At 39.5% G+C, this 19,786-nt stretch overlaps 1 protein-coding gene across 1 annotated transcript in view; it reads right to left on the minus strand.

The window, feature by feature from the left end:
• Positions 1-1,560: 1,560 nt before the first annotated feature.
• Positions 1,561-19,786, minus strand: part of LOC139716650 (nucleolar protein 6-like) — a 28,123-nt gene continuing 9,897 nt past the window's right edge. The window contains exons 10-24 of the mRNA XM_071628507.1: positions 18,996-19,111; positions 18,227-18,404; positions 13,667-13,789; positions 12,839-12,987; positions 12,035-12,287; positions 10,695-10,815; positions 9,318-9,472; positions 8,345-8,508; positions 7,654-7,806; positions 6,593-6,690; positions 6,082-6,206; positions 5,589-5,681; positions 3,820-4,020; positions 3,144-3,245; positions 1,561-1,716 (exon numbers count right to left, since the gene is read on the minus strand). Coding sequence (XP_071484608.1) covers positions 1,561-1,716; positions 3,144-3,245; positions 3,820-4,020; positions 5,589-5,681; positions 6,082-6,206; positions 6,593-6,690; positions 7,654-7,806; positions 8,345-8,508; positions 9,318-9,472; positions 10,695-10,815; positions 12,035-12,287; positions 12,839-12,987; positions 13,667-13,789; positions 18,227-18,404; positions 18,996-19,111 — 2,187 coding nt within the window. The remainder of the gene's footprint in view (positions 1,717-3,143; positions 3,246-3,819; positions 4,021-5,588; positions 5,682-6,081; positions 6,207-6,592; positions 6,691-7,653; positions 7,807-8,344; positions 8,509-9,317; positions 9,473-10,694; positions 10,816-12,034; positions 12,288-12,838; positions 12,988-13,666; positions 13,790-18,226; positions 18,405-18,995; positions 19,112-19,786) is intronic.

Here is a 19,786-nt window from a genome sequence, read left to right on the forward strand (position 1 = left end):
CGATCTCGCTATAAGAGTAGCATTTTACATAGACTTGTGTGGAAGGAAATTTGGGACCGGGAAAATTTCCTCGTAATAACCGATATCTCGTTATAGCAGTGTTCGTTATACCGAGTTTCCCCTGTACTTGTATATGAAACAGTGGAATATTTCACTTGTTCATCATGACATGGCGATCTTATCTGTGCATTCTGTATCATGCCCCTTCCAAGTCTGAGATGTTAGACAACGTACGTTGTACTTAAAAAAAAGAGAGAAAAAAAAGAGGGACTTCACTGAAAAATGTCTTAATAAGGTACTAGGTTGTGAATCTGAATCTGAATTATGACTTGTTTGATGTGGCTGCTATTGAAGTAATAAATGCTCATAAGCAAGCAAGCAAGCAAGGGATTGATGACTTAAAGTCCCCTCTATGACCAGAAGAACTTGGGTCTATATGTTGTATCTAAATCAATAAGCAAAAAGTGCCTTACATAGGGGCACAACCACTGCAGCCAGGGTGCTCAAACCAGAGACCTCGGGGCTGCTGGTCTTTAGTATCATTTATCAAGTCACAAGAATCTCTACAATTATTACGACTGAGACATTATTCAGGGACAAGCTTCTAGCCTAATCACTGTACATGTACTAACATCTTTGAAGACAGTGTACACAAGAGAAATTGTCTTAAGGTTGCATATGGTCATCAGAACAATTCATCAAGAGTGAATTTTGATAAGAAAATCAGTATCAAAATGTTTTCTGGGCTTGCTCAATGGCAAAGCACACTGTGTGAGAAAACCTATCAGAAGACCACATATTTAAGAAAAACAAAGGAAAAGGGAATCACAGTGAAATAAACTTGTGGATTATAAAAATAAAGGATCTCCTTCTAAACATCCATTCATTAAACAAGTCAGCTGCCCTCAGTCCTGAGATTGAGCAACCACAGCTTTGGAAGACTGACAAAGTGTTGCAATGTCATAAACTGTACACTGTTTATACACTAAAACAGATTAGTGTGCAATACATCTGATTGTAAGCATGTATGAATGAACTTGATTAAAAAAGAAAGATGAAAAATCATTATAAATCTTAAAATAAGAACCAACGAAACACAAAATGGTGATTCAAACTGCAGTTTGGTTTGAAAAGGTGACGCTTTGCTCAATACACTTTGCCTACAGATTAACTGAATGCAGTTGTGGATATAAAGAGTACCGTAAAACAACAATTTGTATGCACTTTAATTTCGCGAATTTTGCAACAGCCAAGATTCGCAAAATGACAAAACTTTTTGTTAGACTTTTTGTCTGCACAATGAATAGAATGCCAGGGGCAGTTCACAAAAATTTAATGCTGTGTAAAAGGCTGTTGGCTCCAATTCATGAAAAGTTCATGCCGCAAAAATGTCTTGCTTTTCAGAAGGTCCAATCCCTGGCTTGAGTCATCGAATCCAGGCTTGTAATTCCCATGGAGTTGACAATTGGCACAAATAGATTCCATTATGCAATGGCTTCATCAGCCACGGATGAGGGTACATGTTTAATCCTCATCCTCATTATCAGACTTCAAGTGGCTTTAAATGTTCCAGTTCTCAGTGCGAACCTCAATGGAGGAAACAATACCCTGTCCCATGGTCTGAAAGTCTTGGAGGATGGCTTCCACATTCGGGGCCATCAGACTTGATGTGGATGCGGACGATGATGTCGGCGACTTGGCCTGGACTTGGAGAGCCTGGAATAAAAGGAGATAGAGTGTATTACAATGCTACTGCTCTGGTTTGAAAGTCATTAGTGTAGTACAGACTAATCTCTACAGTTTTTACTGCATTACCAGATATCTACGGGGATCAAAAGGGAATGACTTTAGGTGGGACTACCTCATACGCAAAACTCTGCTACCGCAGAGTCATGTTATCTATTGAGGAAATATTCATTAAATCTTGCTTTGTTTGCCAAAAGGCATGCATGCTGGAGCACTTTCATTGCAAACTGGTACAGATGTCTGGAAACTAATCATCAAGGAATAGAGATTTTTGCTCTTATTCCTATTGTATCAGCATGGCCTGCCTGCTGGACTGAGGCACATTGCTACACCTGAGTTAGCCTTTTGGCAAGGCCTCGTGGCTGTGAAAGAGACTAAATGCGAGAGAACGGGTGAACGCGAGACCACAGCCGCGAGGCCTTTTGAAACCTGACATGAATTTTTTATCTTCAGATCTTGAGCCTTGTTTCTTGCCGATTCTGCTACCCTATAGGGTAGCGGCCAATCAGCGACCGCATTGCTCACCACGCCGTCGCATCTAATGAATACGCAGAAGTATGCATGTCAGCGGCTCGCTCATCCGTAGCTGCCTGCATTGCCAGCGCAGCGTTGACACGTCCTCATTGGCATACCAACTGTGCTCTGACTCATGAAAATATGAATAATTCATATCACCATCGTTGGAGGCGGTAGGGAAAAAAACCCAGGTTTCAAAAGGCCTCGTGGCTGCGCCACTCGGTCTCGCATTCACCCGTTTCTCGCAGTTCTCGGTGTGGCGAGTAAGTCTCAATCTTCAGCCACGAGGCCTTGTCAAAAGGCTACACTTGAGTGGGCTTGCTCACTTGACAACTACCAGTAGGTCACATTTGGACGGATTACTGACTGCTGTCAAAATAGCAAAGGTAAGTTTAAGCCACGTGCCTATGCACATAGAGAGTAAAGTTTGTACATGACGAGTCCCATGTACAGTCAGATACACACACCTGAGCTACAGATACCATGTGAGACTTGCAATCTTTTTTCCTATCAGTGCATGTGGCTAAGCACTTTGTGGTTCCTATGCTAGCATATTAACCCATTGAGGACAGGTTGATTTTACTACAACACATATTTCCCATAGACACCTGCCTGAGTATAATCGGGACTGGTCTTCAATGGGTTAACATCAAAACCTCCTCTCTGGCTTTAAATGTAACCCCATGGATAAGAGAACTCTGAGCTTGCTGACTCACACTCTTCATTTGTTTTGTGACTTCACTGAAAGTGAGGCAACAAATCTGGCTTTTGGACGCAAGACTTTTGGATGCAAGACAGACATGCCACTATCTCTACATTCTGCAAATGTCTCATGCACTCCCCAGTGCTCAGTCCAAGTTGTCAAAGATCTTAGAATTTACCTTGAAAGGACCTGGTTTGAAGGCAGGTCTTTTCCACAGGACTGCAATGAGATTCCCACCATGAGTGTCATGGAAAAACAAGGCCAGCTCACCAAAAGCCTCCTACATGCAGAAAAGAAAAGAAAAGAAATTAACACAGAATTCACTTTGAATACAACCCTAAACCCCCCCCCCCCCAAAAAAAAAAAACCAAACAAACCAAACAAACAAACAAAACAAACAAAACAAAACACAGATGCACAAGTATTCATAATGTCAAGAAGGAAAATTAGAGAAAAATTACATCGAAACAAGAAAAGGATTAGTCCAAAGTCAGTAAACAGAAACTAACACTCGTGTCATATTCTGTTGAAGAGAGAAAAAAAAAAGTCCTAAAGGCTTTCAAGTGAGTATACATGTATGTCCTCATGCTATTGTGATATACCAGCAATATAGGAAATGGATAAACACATTGCAATGTTGCAAATGACATCTTAAGAATTAAGTACAAACAAAAACAAGGAGATTTTGCTATTCAGTGTAATTTGGATATAATTATGAGTGTATGTGACACATTCAAACAAGCCTAGCCACACATACATGTTGTATAGTAAAAAAAAAAAAATAGTTTCAGTCGCTCCGCAGGATCATAATAAGGTCCTAAGTCACTCGTCTTTGTGTTAGCAATGAAACTCACCCTTAGCTCTTGAAGGTAGCATTGGACTGGGTCAAAGTTGACAACAGGAAGTTGCTTTCCACCCTGGGATGTCTTCAGGGTCAGCAGTCTTGAGGTCACTGCTCCCTGGCTTGCGTCGATAGCCTCATACCTCCTGGGTACCAGCTTGTCTCGGAGATGGATGATGATGTCATAGGGCTCCAAGGGAGGCCGAAATATCTTCTAAAATATGTAAAAATATTGCAGGGCTTTAATTTATTAGAAAGAAAAAAAATGCAGGCACACAAGCACATAGACTGTACACACAAGGAATGCTCCCCAGGGAATGGAGAGTGAGCACTGTCAGTGCTGGCAGGAAATAATGTATCCACAGAACGGCGTAATAGTAGTATGTATGCGCCTTGAGCACTCTTACAGAGTGGATTTAGTGCAATACAAATTCATATTATTAAGAAATTTCATGGCCAGAGTAATAAATGGAGTTCATTGATACAACATTCAATGTAATCTAGAACAATTCTTGGTTTTTTCCTGGATTTTGTCATGACAAAGATTCCCAGACTAACACATTCTGCAGCAGCAATCTTTATGAAAAAAAAAAAAAAGTTGTCCAGTATAATTTTCTATCAATTTATTACTATCATAATTATTAATTCTTTTTAAAGGAAGGGGCTAGGGAGGGCATCCTTTTGGGCTGATTACAAAATTACATGTGAAATTTCATCACCAACCCTTACTGTGTGTTGTTCCTTGATAGGATGAGCAGCTACGTAGCATACCTACTTGTTCAACTGACATGCATATCCATAGAAACTAAATGGTAAGGAACAAAGATTAACCCATCTTTCCTACTTCATTTTGAATCCAAACAGCCTCTGTGTAGAGCTATTCCCTCTGTACCTGAATGCTCATTTGCAAGCAACCACAGGATTGATAGCTGAAGTCCCCTCTATGATCTGAAGGACTGTAAGTGACCATGCATCACAAAACCAACAAAAAGTCCCATGCACTGAGTTTGTGTTAGGACTGAATATAGTTGAAATGGGTCAACCCAGCCAATCTTGACTTTTTCATATTTTCTAAAAGACCCAGTCTTCTTCTAACATAGTTCTAAAATTTGGGAAAATTAAATGAAAAGGAAATTGTATTTTTGCCATTTTTCTCAAACGCTTTTTGGTATTTATGGTGTGATTAGGTGTTTCTCATAGAATCCTCTTTTCATTTTGTAAGAACCCTGTCCATACTCTTCACTTTCAATTCCAATAACTTTGGAAAGAATCATGCTACTGCTTTGAAAGCCGGCATTAATCATCTACATGTTGTGTTAATAAAGCATGCTCAATTTCAGCTTAATCTGATAATCCCTTCATTGTTGTTACTCTGGTGGTTAACATCCTGTTTTTGTTCCATTCACAGCACAGCTAGCGCAGCTTGGTGAAAGAAAGCGCTTGAATAGACCCTGTGCTTCAGAGCCTCTTTTCTCAGTTCACACTTTTCAGAGTGTGTGCTTTCTTTTCAATATTAGGTTTTGTGATGCAGGGTCACATAAGCAACAAGGAAAAGGTGCCTTGCATAGGGGCACCACAGCTGCAGCCAGGGTACTCAAACTAGAGACCTAGGGGCTGCTGGTCTTTGGTATCATTATTGATTAATCGTATTGAAAGTCCATGTCTTTTCTTTTATTTACTATGGTGTTTTGAATGTGAGGGATATAGCTGAATGGAATAAGAATTCCTTTGAACATTATGGCTAAGTCTGTGGGTATATAAGTTATCATTTTGAGCGCATACCTTGAAATCACACTCAGAGAGATGTTTGGTAGACAGCTGGTCCTTCAGTTCTTTGAGAGATTCCCCCGCTAGGGCCACCAGTCTCTTGAAAATCTTAAAAAAATAATGATAACAGCTAGAATATGATGACAGAACTTCATTTCAGCAAACTTGAAGAAATGTATTACATTGTAAAAAATTAAGGAAATAAAACAGTATAAAAAGAAAAAAAAAATCTGAACTATTGTCAACATCTGGAAACAATTATAGTTTGTGAAGGTGGTTATCTCGTACAAAGCATTACGTGAAAAATCCAACCAATGCTGTATTTGACACAAATTTATGAGAGATGAGGAAGAGATTGGCTGTACACATTACTTTAAATATATGACACAGAAATCAAAGAATACATTCAGCTCATCTGAGCTTATTTCATGAAAATAAGAAAAAATCAAGGCTTTTGTTGTTGTTGGTTTTTTTCCTCCAAGAAGCTTACTATGTACACAATATGTACCTGGATTGTTGGTTTTTCCTGTGTCCAGATTGACTTCTGTCTGTCAGCGGGAGTTGCTAGGAACATGGTCGGCAAATGCGAACGATTGTTGGTGAAATGGTCTCGGATTTCATCATAATTTGCAGCTGGACAAAAAAAAAATAATAATAAACAATTGAACAGCAAAATGAATTTTCAGTGTATCAAGCATATATATAACTTTTACATTAAATTCAGGAGAAAAAACAAAACAAAATCATACTCCTCAGCATGCTGTAAATGTTACCCATTTAACAAAGAGGGAAATAATTTTATCAGTATTTTTAAAAGAGCTGTACCTCATGTACAACACGGCCCAGTTCCTTTTGAGAGTGACAATACAAACCTATAGAGATGACACTCTGCAAGAAACACTGCACAATACTGGTTTATGGCTGAATAAAGTTTTTCATTACCAGGCAGATATATATATATTTTTTTAAAAAGATACACAAACAGGCAAATAGTATCGGGGAACAAAGAGAGTATATACCTTTGAGGTCATTGTTGAAGTTGATGATGAGGGGGGCACTCTCCCAGTCATGGGTGCAGAGCAAGCTCAAGAACCGAAGAAATCCTGTTTGTGGACAGCTGAGGGTGGGTGGGAAAAAAAAAAAAAAAAAAACACTTCTCGGTGCAATCATAAAGTGAATTGGAAAATACAGCAAATGGTTATGTGCCTGTAATTAATCACTAGTAGTTACAAAGTTACAAATCATGACATTTTAAAGTCTTCGCAATTTGCTCATTTTCTTTAATGTTTACAAAGTGGAAGGCAACTGCTCATCAGAAAATCCCTCCCAAATATCAATGACAATGTCAATCCCTTTTTAAGCTTCTGAAAGCAGTTATTCAGAATGTTTGAGCATGAAGTAGATATTTATCTTCATCTCTCACTCACTGGCTTATATTGAATCTATTACAATCAAAACCCTTCAATTTGCATTAAAAAAAAGAAACTGCAAATCCTTACTTTATATAACTACAAATGTATGAATCATATGTATGTTTCCACAGTGTATGACATATTAAACCACAGTTACAAATCATTATTTTGAAGGTTCAGAATTCTGAAGGTTTATTATTTCAAAGGTTAAAGGTTCATTATTTTTGAATCCTAAAATGTAACAAAGGTGGATGAAATGATCCTTCTTAATTACAAACAATATTTCATTTTCAGATTAAAGAACCTTCAGAGTAACAAACCCTCTTTCATTTTTGGTTAAAGGTTAAAGGTTCATTATTTTTGAATCCTAAAATGTAACAAAGGTGGATGAAATGATCCTTCTTAATTACAAACAATATTTCATTTTCAGATTAAAGAACCTTCAGAGTAACAAACCCTCTTTCATTTTTGGATTGACAGACTTTTCGAACCAACTTTATCTTCATTTTCAGAATTAGAAATCTTCCAAATATTTGACATTTTCAGATTAACGAACCTTCAGAATGATGAACTTCACGCCTAAAACATAACACCCTTGCTCACATCCACCTCATCCCTCCTCCCCATACATATTCTCCACACACATCAACATCCACACATTCACTTACCCTGGTGGTGTCAGAGGAGCAGGGTGTAAGAAGAGGTACGCCACCATGAGATCTAAACTCTCGGAGGTCACATGATCAGATAGGAGATGTGCCGAAACCCACCTCTTGGCCATTCGGACAGTGGGACCATACATTCCATGATGCTGCTGTACACTGCCATTGCATTATACAAACAATTTTGAAATTCCAAATAAGTCATTCAAAAGACATCTTTTTCTTATTTCTAAATTCACAAGTGCATTACATTCAAAGTCTATCATAGCTCAACTAAAACTTTTCTTTTATGTCAATCACTTTATAATACAACATATCATGTATACTTTTCTTATAACTTTGTTGTTAATGTAATCTGCAATAACTTTCTATGGGTATCTCCCCCTTTCCCCATGACAAACTCTGTTTTGCATGCGGGGTGGCTTCTTCTTTTTATACTGTAATGGCAATCAATAATTTTTACCACCTACCTGTGACTTATTAGATGTCATAAATGGTCTCTATCTCGTTAAAAGCTTGATCTAGCTGTTATCATTATAATCGTTATAATCATTTTCATCATTATCATAATAATCATCATCTTCATCGTCATCATCAACATCATCATTGTAAAAATATTAAGATCATTAATATTCTGATCACTGATGCAAGCACAATTTTCTTTTTTTTTTTGCCAAAGAGTGGTGACAGAACTCACCCATTAAGCAGATTCGTCAGGTGTGGCTGGTGCTCCGTCTCCACTTCCAGGGCGCTGGACCTTGGGTTGTCTCTGAGCATGCTCAGTCCTTCCTTGCTGACCACTTCCTTGAGGAGGGTGATCTCTCGTCTGTGAGCCACGGACACCTCAAACACGAAGCCATCCTAGACATGGAAAAAATGCAAGGTGACAACATACACTTTAATAAAATAAATCATACAGTTGAATCAGAGACTCCAACCCAAAGCACCTTCTGATCTGGAGATTCTCCCACCTGAAATCCCTAGTAAACGTGAGACTCCAAGTTGATGCGTGCAAAGCGCGAAGTTCCTAGGGTTCTAGATACTCTCTGGTGCTATCTAAGGCTTATTTTGTCAACATACAATAGCAATAAGTAAGAAATCCTTTCCAACGGGAGACACAGAGCCTGGGCGGGAGAAATCAAATCTCAAGCGGGAGAACGGGAGATTTTGCAAAAATGGGTTTTCGGCGGGAGATCTCCCGTCGAAAACGGGAGAGTTGGAGTCTCTGTTGAATGCTAATACTTACTCTCTGCAAGGAAGGTGATTCTTGGTATCTGAGAATCTAATGCAAATGGATGAACTGCAAATCATTTTTTTTTTCCTTTCTAGTATTATGGCCTTATTTCACATATAATATAATATCTACCTCTACGGCTAGTGCTGCATAATATTTCAAGTGAGAGATGTGACGGCTATGGTGCTAGGGAAAATATTCAATCATGGAATCCTCATTATTCCTTTGTGATACTAAATCAGACTCACAATAATTATTCCCTACGTTTTTTGTGAAATTGGTACTAATAATCACAATGAAATTGAGAATAAACTAGCAGGATAGATATACAGCCTGTATCAATCAACCTAACCTGGCATAATCATTACAGTGCATTCACACAGTATGTGAAGATGAGGTGGTCTTAACTGATCAAACTGAAATGCAATCAACTCACAAGCATGACAAAGACTTGCTTTGCTGTTGCCATGGTGACAAGCTTAAACTGCTTCCTCAGCAGCTCCGCCATCTTGAGGTGAAAGGCAGCCTTGATGTGATGAATGGCTTCAAGATCATCAGGCCACTTACCGCTGCTTTCCAGGTGGCATATTACTAAAATGTAGGCAATATTCAAAGGGGCATTCCAGACGATTTTCATAATTTCACATCTAGGAGTACATAAATCCATAGTTGAATGTATAGATTTGTGGAATTCATTCATATACTGAAAACCTCAAACAAATTACACTGAACAGTGTTGATGAAATAGGAGCCTCATATATTTCATAAATGTAACAATGAAATTACAACACCATGTGCTTAACAATTCAAGTTCACCCGTATATAATTTATGCATGCTTTCTTCTTTTGTTTTGCCTCCCTGAGTCCCTACTCATGCAGTCTTGTACTGAGGCAGCCAGTTCATCATCCTTGTTCATTGCAATTTGTTATAAATTTTGAAAACATTCTTATTCTTCACCCCAATCACTAAAAATTCTGGAACTCTTTACCAAGTATAACCAATTTATAGTCACTGAAATGGAAAAGTATGAAAATCGTCTGGAGGTCTCCTTTAAAATCAGCAGGTAAGCATACCCTTGGAACCACTGACAGTTACAGTAAATATTGCCTCAGCTAGTGACAGTAGTCCTGATAATTAACTTAATACACTGTAAGCAAGTTAAGACAGGTGGAGCACTTGACCTGTTGCTACTAGAAACTTTGTGGATCCCACACAGAGTCAATAAGCAATTGAGAAACTTGTAAGGAAAAGGTTAATGGGGAGATGGTGGGGGGGGGGGGGGGAATAAGCTCCAAAAATGTTCAACTTTGGAATGATTGTTTGCTATCATATTTGCAAAGGTAGGCGTGAAAAGAAGGCTATATGTGGTGGACACAAACAAGTAAAATAAAACTAAAGTCCACTTTAACATCTTTGGAATTATCAACTACGGTAGATCACATAAAAATAGTGTAAGAGCTAGAAGAGGACTGGTAACACCTGCAAAACTATGGTACAGTAACATATTTCTAAGGCAAAAAATAATACTTTAGTTTAAAAATGGGATAATAGAATACACTGAGCATGCTAAATGAAATATCAGCAAAAGCATACTTCTTCATCATGAAATCATATTTTGTTGAAGAAAAAGAATTAAATATCATATAAACATACTAGTAGGGGTTGTGCATCGTTACTCAGCAGGGCAACAATGGCTAAGTAAAAAAATTACAAAAAAAAAAAAAAAAAAAAAAAACATATCAAACTGTTTGTTCACTGGAAGCAACACCTATTTGAAATTCCACCAGAGGAGAAAAATTTGCATACACACACCTTTGAGAGATGGCACCCAGGCTGGACTCTGCTTGTCAGGTGAGGGCGTCCTAACTGGATTAATCTTTTGGGTCTGCTTGAGCTTGATGGCAGCTGGAAACCCAGGAGTGGGAGGGTGAACCTGTTGAAGGATTGGCGCATTGATACAGTGAACTTTAAATGGTCTTTAAGCAACATTATAAAATGGGTTCAAGAATGTAGCCAATTGGAAGCGCTGAAATGAGTCACGTGTGCGTGCATTAATTTCTTAGGAAATGCACGGCCGGGGCCTGACGTACGTCACAATGTTTACACTAGCAGTGCGCACTCAATCAGTTGTTACAAGTGCGTCACGCGCTACTATACGCGCTGTCAATCCTAAACAACTTCTAGTTCGGGCTGCCACAACAGCCGGCGGCCTTTCTTGTGCATAACACGTGGCGTACGTATACTCTTATACGTACGTACAGTACTTATGTGCGGGATTTCCGAGTGCTACGTGCGTAAATGTTTGGGACGAACATCTTCGGACATCTTGACTTTTGAGCGAGTGCTACATGTAGCTGACTGGTATTGACCCACAAAGGTACGTGAATAATGCTGTTAGTTTTCGACCCATTTTATAAAACAAATGATGCACAGGATTATTTCGTGGCGTTAGTGAAGGTGCGGCTCACTCTCGAGTATTGACAACGGTTGCAAGCATGCACTCGGCTGCGCCTCGTGCATGTCGCACCATTGTCAATACTCTCGAGCGCGCCGCACCTTCACTAACACACTCTATCCTGTGCATCATTTGTATAACGACAACAACATCCCATGATGTATTGATACATTGAACAAAGGTGTGAAGTGCTTCCATTTTTGCACCAGAGAAGTGCTTTGACCTCCCCTTGTACTTTCTCAAACTCATATTCCATATCTGAAGCAGTGAATGATGAATGTCCTTGCTAACATTAGAAATCTGCATTAGGCTGATTCTTGCTACAACACTCACAGACAACATGACAATAATAATGTGGCAAACTGTACTTTTTCTTTTGCATGATAATCATTTGCAATCATCAAATGCTACATTTAAGACTGAGCAGTTAAAAAGTTTCTCTCTGGGATATACACTGTATACATGTATTAGGAATTGGCCAGTGAGTATTTAAAATCATATCTCTGTGAGTCTTTGTCTGAATTTTAGTCATCATTCAGAAACATTCATTAGGGACAGTAGTAGAATCTAAGCCAGAACATGTTCAAAGTATGAGGTGAAAATACCACAAGGAGGATTTGCTGCACAGAATTTTGTTGCACTTAATTGGGGTTCGCTCAAAAATGATTTCCAATCATCAGGTGGGCACTGAGTGTACCTCTGTGTGGCGGAATGCTTGTGACGTTCCCTGCACCGATCCAATACTCAAGGGAAGATCCTTCAGTCCTCTCAGATGCTGACTGAGCTTGGTGTAGGCTGCACTGATGAGGGCGTGTTCCTCTTCCCCCGTTCCCATGACGGGTTTGTCCGCTCCCTCCATCCCAGGAGCAGGGTCGGGGATGGGTTGGTGCAAGACGGGATCCAGCTGGTCGCCGATGTAGCAGACGGAGTCCGGTGAAATACCAGCATGTCTACAGCAATAGAAAAAATAGTTGAGAAGCTGTTCTACGAGAGGATCAATATGACAACATCAAAATAATCAAATTCCTTACATAACTACATAATATCTGTCATTAAAGGCAGAATCTTGTCCATTTGAACACATTAAACCTCACTCACATATATCAAAGTATTATCATTCTTGCTTAGTCAAATGTCTTTGGGGCTTGGGTCTGGTGGTGAAACAGAGTCATCAAGTTCTGTGCCAAACAACAACAACGTTGAGGAGAGAGTATGCCATGGAAATAGTATTTTCATAAATGACCAAAATTGACACTCTTGAACCAGTAAAATTTGGTTGAAATTAGACATCTATCAAAGAGATGGGCCATTTATTTGACTGTTAGTGATCTGCTCTGGCACTATGTAGTCACCTGACACTTCAGTCAGGTGACCATTATTTCATTTCCCTCTTTTTGATGTTTCCTCACACTTTCTTGTTATCTCACACTACAGGTTTTCAAGTCAGATGATATCACGAGGTGATTTTCCTGGTAAGTATTCACTACTAAAAGCTACTCACAGTTCAAAGACATGCTTGACGATGTGACAACAGACTAGTCTCTTTTCAGACACCGAGGAGCCTGGCCACACCACAGCCTCACAGATGGAGCCGTCCTGGAAACGCCTCAGCTCACACTTCTTCCCCCAAAACTCGCTGAACTCAGCAGCCTATAGAATAAAGACACTGATGACTTTAGAGTGAGCAGTAGCACTTCGACACAGGATTACGAGATTTTCAAAAGAATTTGATGGTTTTGGCTGTATTCAATGGTACACCTTTCACAACACACTTCTAGCAGCAATTGAAAAAAAAACCTGAAATGGCCGGAAAGTGCAGTTACCAGTTAAGACACAAAAGAAGATGTGTACATTTATGGAAATGTGCAGGATGATGTTGTGGTATGCTGCTTGGGAAAAGCTCTCAAAATATTGTGCATGAAGCTGTGGACAAAGTCTCTTGTGCTTCTGGCCCAGGGTCTATGCCTGGAAGCTCTCTATAAGGTTGTAGATGTTTTCTGGTGGTGTTGTAAGATTACTGTTGAATCAAAGATTGAGGTTTTCAAACCACATTTTACAAAATAAGTAAGGTTTGAGGAGACATTTGAGAGATTTGCAAATTTCTTGTTTTCTTTCCATTTGGCATAACATATTGAATACATTTTTCAAGACCCACTATGGACCATGTTGAATAGTGTATAATATGTGCATCATAACTCTACAGCACCCATCACTTCTTTTCTGCTAACTCTGAGGGTATAACTTTGCACATCAAATCAACAAGGAATCTTTCCATTAGATACATTGTACATGAAATGAAACAGGAAATGCTTGGGATGTGCTTGCTTACCTCTGGAGTGTTAGCTGTGGGTCCCTTGTCCAAAATGCTTGATGCAAGACTAGGGTTGAGCAATAGCCCGATGCTCAGTGGTCCCTGATCCACACTTTTGGGTGGGGTGGCATTGAGTGGCCACTTTGATGGGTACGAATAAAGATAGTTTACACTGTTAACTGACTGTGGAGAAGAAAATTTAGGCAATCTGCACAAACTTCGTACGTTCATCCAATAGATGATTCTAGCGCAAACTAATCATATTTAACGGGTTGTAGAATGCAGTGAATGTTGAATGTTGACTGGCCAAATGGTTTTCCCTCCTATTAGCTAGGAAAGAACTCTCTTTCTACAATTTGATTAGACAGCTACCAATAGTAGTCTGATCGTCTATTTGATTATAACAGATACCCTGCATATTATTGGGTATCTTTCAATATCTGTGAAAGCAACCTCCTAGGTATGCAATACAAAAGATTGTCCTACCCAACTTTGCCCAAAGAAGTTTGAGATTACAAGAGAGATTGTGCATCAAAACTTCAAAAAGCATTCCGATCAATTCAATTTACAAGACTCATAGTTTCCTAGAATTACAGTAGAAAAGAAAAAAATTCCTAAGGTGTGCACATCTTTAACCTGTTGAGGATGGACTGATTTTGCTATACCACGCATTTCCCATAGACACCTGCCCAAATATTCTCGGGACTACTGTAGTCTTCAATGTGCTAAAGACCCCCGGTAGTGTGGGGATTCATGGGTGGTCCAATAGACCAGTTCGTAAGTTCATTTTGCGCATGAGCAGAAAAAGGTCATTTGTACCAACAGACATTTTGGTTTGTAAATTCACCGAGATAAGCATTTGTGATGCAATGATTATTCATGTGATCCTTATCTAAATGGTGCTTGCCAGCACATCCACCTGACAGCGAGAATGGTATTTCGCAATATAAAAGAAAATAGGCTGTTATTGGATTCAATACAAAACAATGAAATGGATGCCTGCTAAATTGTCAAGCGATGAATTATTCTGATCACCTGCTCTAAACGTTAGCTCATTCTTTGTTTGAACATGAATTCCATAAATTGTTACGTCAGGCAAGCTTATACATTATGCGGCTTTGAAAACGAGTGAAGTGCCGAACCAACTGAGAAAAAAGAAAGGTCATTTGTACCAATGTGTACATGAGCTAATTACGAACTGGCTTATTGAATCAATCTGCATTCGCCGTCTGCCGAGGTACATTCAAATATCACAAATAGCTGCTAACGTCCATTATGGAGGTCAGTGAATACATTGTATGTGCAGTGAAGTGTGCAATAATCTGTAACAGTCCACTCCAGATGAGATTCTGGCTGTATGTGTACTTAGGGCGGACGTCCACTTGGGCGCGGACAAGCCCCGGAAGGGTTGCGGAAGCAAATTTTGTCATTTCGGCATCCTGTCCGCGACAGACGCGGAATAACTTTGTGAATCGGCTTGTCCTGGGACATTCCTAGGACTGTCCGCGGACTGTCCGCGGACTGTCCGCGGACTGACTGCGGACATTCCTAGGAATCACTCCGGAAGAGCGCGAAATACCTCAGAATATGCTAATCGTAGCCGGGCAACGCGGAAACATCTAGGATTACACCAGGAATGAACGCGGACAATCAGGATGCCTTCCGGACAACACAAGTTAGGCATGCGGACAAACTGCGGACAATACCAGGAAAATGGAAAGGTATTAATTTGGCGCTGACTTTGACTTTTCCTCATTTGACTGCTAGCCGTCATTGATGCTTCTTGTTGTGCTTCCGCAGTAGCTGCTGATATTATATTGATATGATTGGTCAATACTATTCTAAATACTAAATGTGACCCCCAAAAGTCGAAGAATAGGATTGTCTGCATGTCGGCTGACGACTCATTTTTTTTTAATGTGTCTCATCTGGGAAAACAATCTTTTCTCTGCCTACAGTCACATGGACGATATTCGCAAACTTTTTGAACCATATGTATATATATATATATATATATATATATATATATATATAATATACATAAAATGTAAATGTATATACATATATATACATATATATATGTATATATGATGATAAGGTAGTCCACGTGTTGGCAAGAAATAAACCGTCGGTGAATACAGCATGAACTTTGTTGCAGTGTTGTTACTTATGTATTCTTTATTCCTTTTTTTTAGACCTGTGCTTTCTCCATCCTGAAGTATACACATGTTTTGTCTGATACTTCTGTAGAGCATGCCAAAATGATCCTAATCATTAAATCTGTTTTTCTTTCTCTCATTTTTACCCTTGTGCATCTCTAACTCTCTCTTATTTCGATCACTTTTGAACGTTTTGCAATGATTCAAGTCCGAGAATTTTTTTTCACGCTTAGAGCTTACTAGCCTATTGTCAATGAAGTGTAATAATGGGGAAATATTTTTAACCTACTTTAATCAACTTTTTTTTTTTGGGGGGGGGTGGGGGTTCAGCTGGGCTGTCAAATTGGACAATCGAGTTTACTTGCAACTAAAACAAAAAGAGAAGATAAAATTATTAGGTAATAACAACTACGAAAAATCATTCAGGTAAAGAATATTTCTGAAATGATTTGTGATGCTCAATGTGTACTTAAATATATACACTCAGCAAAAAAACCAAAAACAAACAAAAGAAAGACAGAAATTTAACACTTTTTCGAGTTCATAATTTATTGCTTTTTCTCTCATTTCACTTGAATTTTGAATTGACAGAAACTTCTTCATTTTCCTCCATCATCTTTAGCTTTCAGTGTTATTTTGGGCTTCAAAGATATTACATTATAATGAGACCACTGGTATATCTTTGCAATTGAATTCATGCTTTTTAGTGTGATGAATTTGTCTTTTGTTCTAATATGTTGTATCATTAGAAAGCACTTACTTATGGATAACAACTTGTTCATGTTTATATAATACATTAACATTTAGCCAAAAATTATATGCTTTTTTTTTCTGAGTGTACTTCCACCTACTTTTGTGATTTTTCAGCTGGGCTGTCACATGGGACAACCTAGTTTGTTTGCAAATAAAATACGAAAACAACATAAAGGAAAATGTACCATAGTAAGTAATAGGAACCAGGAAAGCCACTTAGATGAAAAATAATATCTGAAAAGATCAAATCAACATAAACTTACTAGGAAGTTAGGGGGCTGATTTCATTTCTTTCTGGTTGCTTTGGCACAGTCTCTACTACCTTCTTCTTTGCCTTCTGGGACCGGAAATTCCTTAGATTTACCTGTTCTTCATCACTAGACGAAAGTTGTGCCTGTGATGGGGATATTTGCATGGGGGCCTCGCCTCCCTTCTTGCTCATTTTGCGTTTCATTGGCATGATGCTCGCGGAAAGTGTCGACATTTTCGTGTCTGGATCACAAAATTTCCGCATCGGTTCCGGACACTTGCATATATAGATCCGCATCGGCTCCGCGCTGTCCTAAAACATTCCTGGTGTCTTCCGCTTTCATTCGCGAAGCTTCCCCACACCGCGGGATTCTTTCCGGAGCGTGTGCGGAAGGAGCGGAAGGGTTCCGGACAACGGGACATCCTCAGGACATCGTCAGGACAAGTCGCCGAAGGTGTCAGGAAGTTCATTTCCGCGTCCAAATTTTGGTCTCGATCAAAATTTGGACGCGGAAATTTTTCTCTCTCCCGAAGGTGCGGAAACGCCCGGACATGTTTAGGACAGTGAGCGGACACGTTCAGGAACGTGCGGACAGGTTGCCGAAGGGGTGCGGAATACCAAATTTGCATTCCGGGTCTTGTCCGCGTCTTGTCCGCCCCCTAGTGGACGCCTGGTCTTACATAGATGGCAGTGATAAAGCTGTACACAATTCATTACATGGGTTCTAAAATATATCTGAGCCAGGCCAGCCATCCCACTCCATGGTATCCTTAGCCTTTTGGCAAGGCCTCGTGGCTGTGAACGAGACTAACTGCGAGAGAACGGGTGAACGCGAGACCGAGCGGCACAGCCGCGAGGCCTTTTGAAACCTGACATGAATTTCTTATCTTGAGCCTTGTTTCTCGCCGATTCTGCTACCCTATAGGGTAGTGGCCAATCAGCGACCGCATTGTTCACCACGCCGTCGCATCTAATGAATACGCATATTAAAGTATACATGTCGGCGGCTCGCTCATCCGTAGCTGCCTGCATTGCCAGCGCAGCGTTGACACGTCCTCATTAGCATACCAACTGCGCTCTGACTCATAAATATATGAATAATTCATATTCGCCTTCGTCGGGAGGCGGTAGGGAAAAAAAAACAGGTTTCAAAAGGCCTCGTGGCTGCGCCACTCGGTCTCGCATTCACTTGTTTCTCGCAGGTCTCGGTTTGGCGAGTTAGTCTCAATCTTCAGCCATGAGGCCTTGTCAAAAGGCTATGGTATCCTCACTGTACCTGATCTTTAACCTGTTGAGGACAGGCTACTTTTGCTACAACACGCATTTCCCATAGACACCTGCCCGAGTATACTCGGACTCGTCTTCAACAGGTTAAGAGGAAATGGCTTGACCAACACATGTGAGACCAATTCATACCTGTGAGGTATGGTGGAGTTGAGAGCTGATCAGCTGCACCCTCTCACCGAGAGCTCGCTTCACGAGCTCCAGCAATCTCTGTCTGACCACCAGAGTAAAATCACCAGCTACATCCATCACTTCATCCCGTAGGCAAAACTTCTTGATACCTGGTCTCATCTCACTGAGATTGTCAATTCTAGAGGCATGGAGAGGAAGCAGAATAAGAGTACACCACTTAAAATGAATTTCCTTTATTTTCATTCACTATTTTTTTTTTATTTGTTGTCTTCTGTGACATACCAACCTGACGCTAAACTAATTTCGTCGTCATGAAATCTGTTTCACTATCAAAATAAGCATTAACTTTAAAAAAAAATTGAAATCTTTGATGTGTGGTTACATGACCACCGTCATTCATCCCCCCCCCCCCTTTAAAAACAAATAAGGAAATTGATATCTTGAGTCGTTCATAAGGGTAAAATTATACTGAAAAATAAAAGACATAAAAATATAACTCTTCACAAATTCTTCACATCAGTATGGCACATCTCCAATAATCTAATAAGGAAATGCAGTAAAGTTATGGCATCACTGCAATGTGCTCAAAAATGGAGAAGGAAAAAAAAAAGTAGCTAACCATACTCATAAACTTCGACTCTATTTATCAAAGCCAAATGGAGCATGGTATGTGGAATTCCTCTTCAACCCTTTCCATATGGGAACCTCGTGGCCTGTGTATTAAGTCTATGGGGATTGCAGAATTTAGTATGAGACGGGTTAATACTACCTGATGAAATGATCAAACTTTGTGGAGAAAGGGACGGGGGTCATAAAGAGACACTGGAAGGCATCGATTCGCTGGTCCTCCAAGATATCAAGACTCTGGGAGGCTTCATGCTTCAACTGCCAGAAAACAAACAGGAAATTGACCTCAGTCACAGATAACTTCCACTACAGAATGTGCAGCATTTGACATCTTTTCTACATGTAACCCCTTTATAGTTGGTCCTGAGTGCACTCAGACTGATGTGCTTGGAGAATGTAAATTACCGGTAGAACAAATTACATCAAAAGTCATATTGTCTTTAAAGGGTTAAATAGAAACAAAATAGTGAAATCATCATATGTCTATCAATCACATGAAGTGCTACAAGGTGCATGACATTAAAAACAAATAAAACAAAAACCTGCAAATACATTTTTCACACATCTTCTTTTTTTTTCAGTTCAATGCAATTCACTTCAATTCATTTCATTCCACATGATAAAAAGAATCATGTTTACAAGACAAACAGAACAGGAAAAAATATAAACATAATTATATAGCATGTGAGAGATCAGAAAAGGCTGATTCCTTCACAATAAATAGCATGCAATTTGCAATTAAACAGAGAAATGCAATAACTGAGTACAACCACAGGTTAAGAAATATACGCTTAAAAAAAAAACAACTGCCGAGACCCTGCGTTTCATTCAGCTGCTCTCATTTTGTTTTGGTATGATTACAGACTGTATAAGTGGACACTCTCATATGAGTGGTGGTTTTGTATTTGGTCGAATGACTTCATTCCTGTTAAT

Source organism: Diadema antillarum, unplaced genomic scaffold (genome assembly GCF_040938485.1).
Source record: "Diadema antillarum isolate AM-2024a unplaced genomic scaffold, OU_Dant_1.0 scf00000000, whole genome shotgun sequence".
In the NCBI taxonomy this organism is placed as follows: Eukaryota; Metazoa; Echinodermata; class Echinoidea; order Diadematoida; family Diadematidae; genus Diadema; species Diadema antillarum.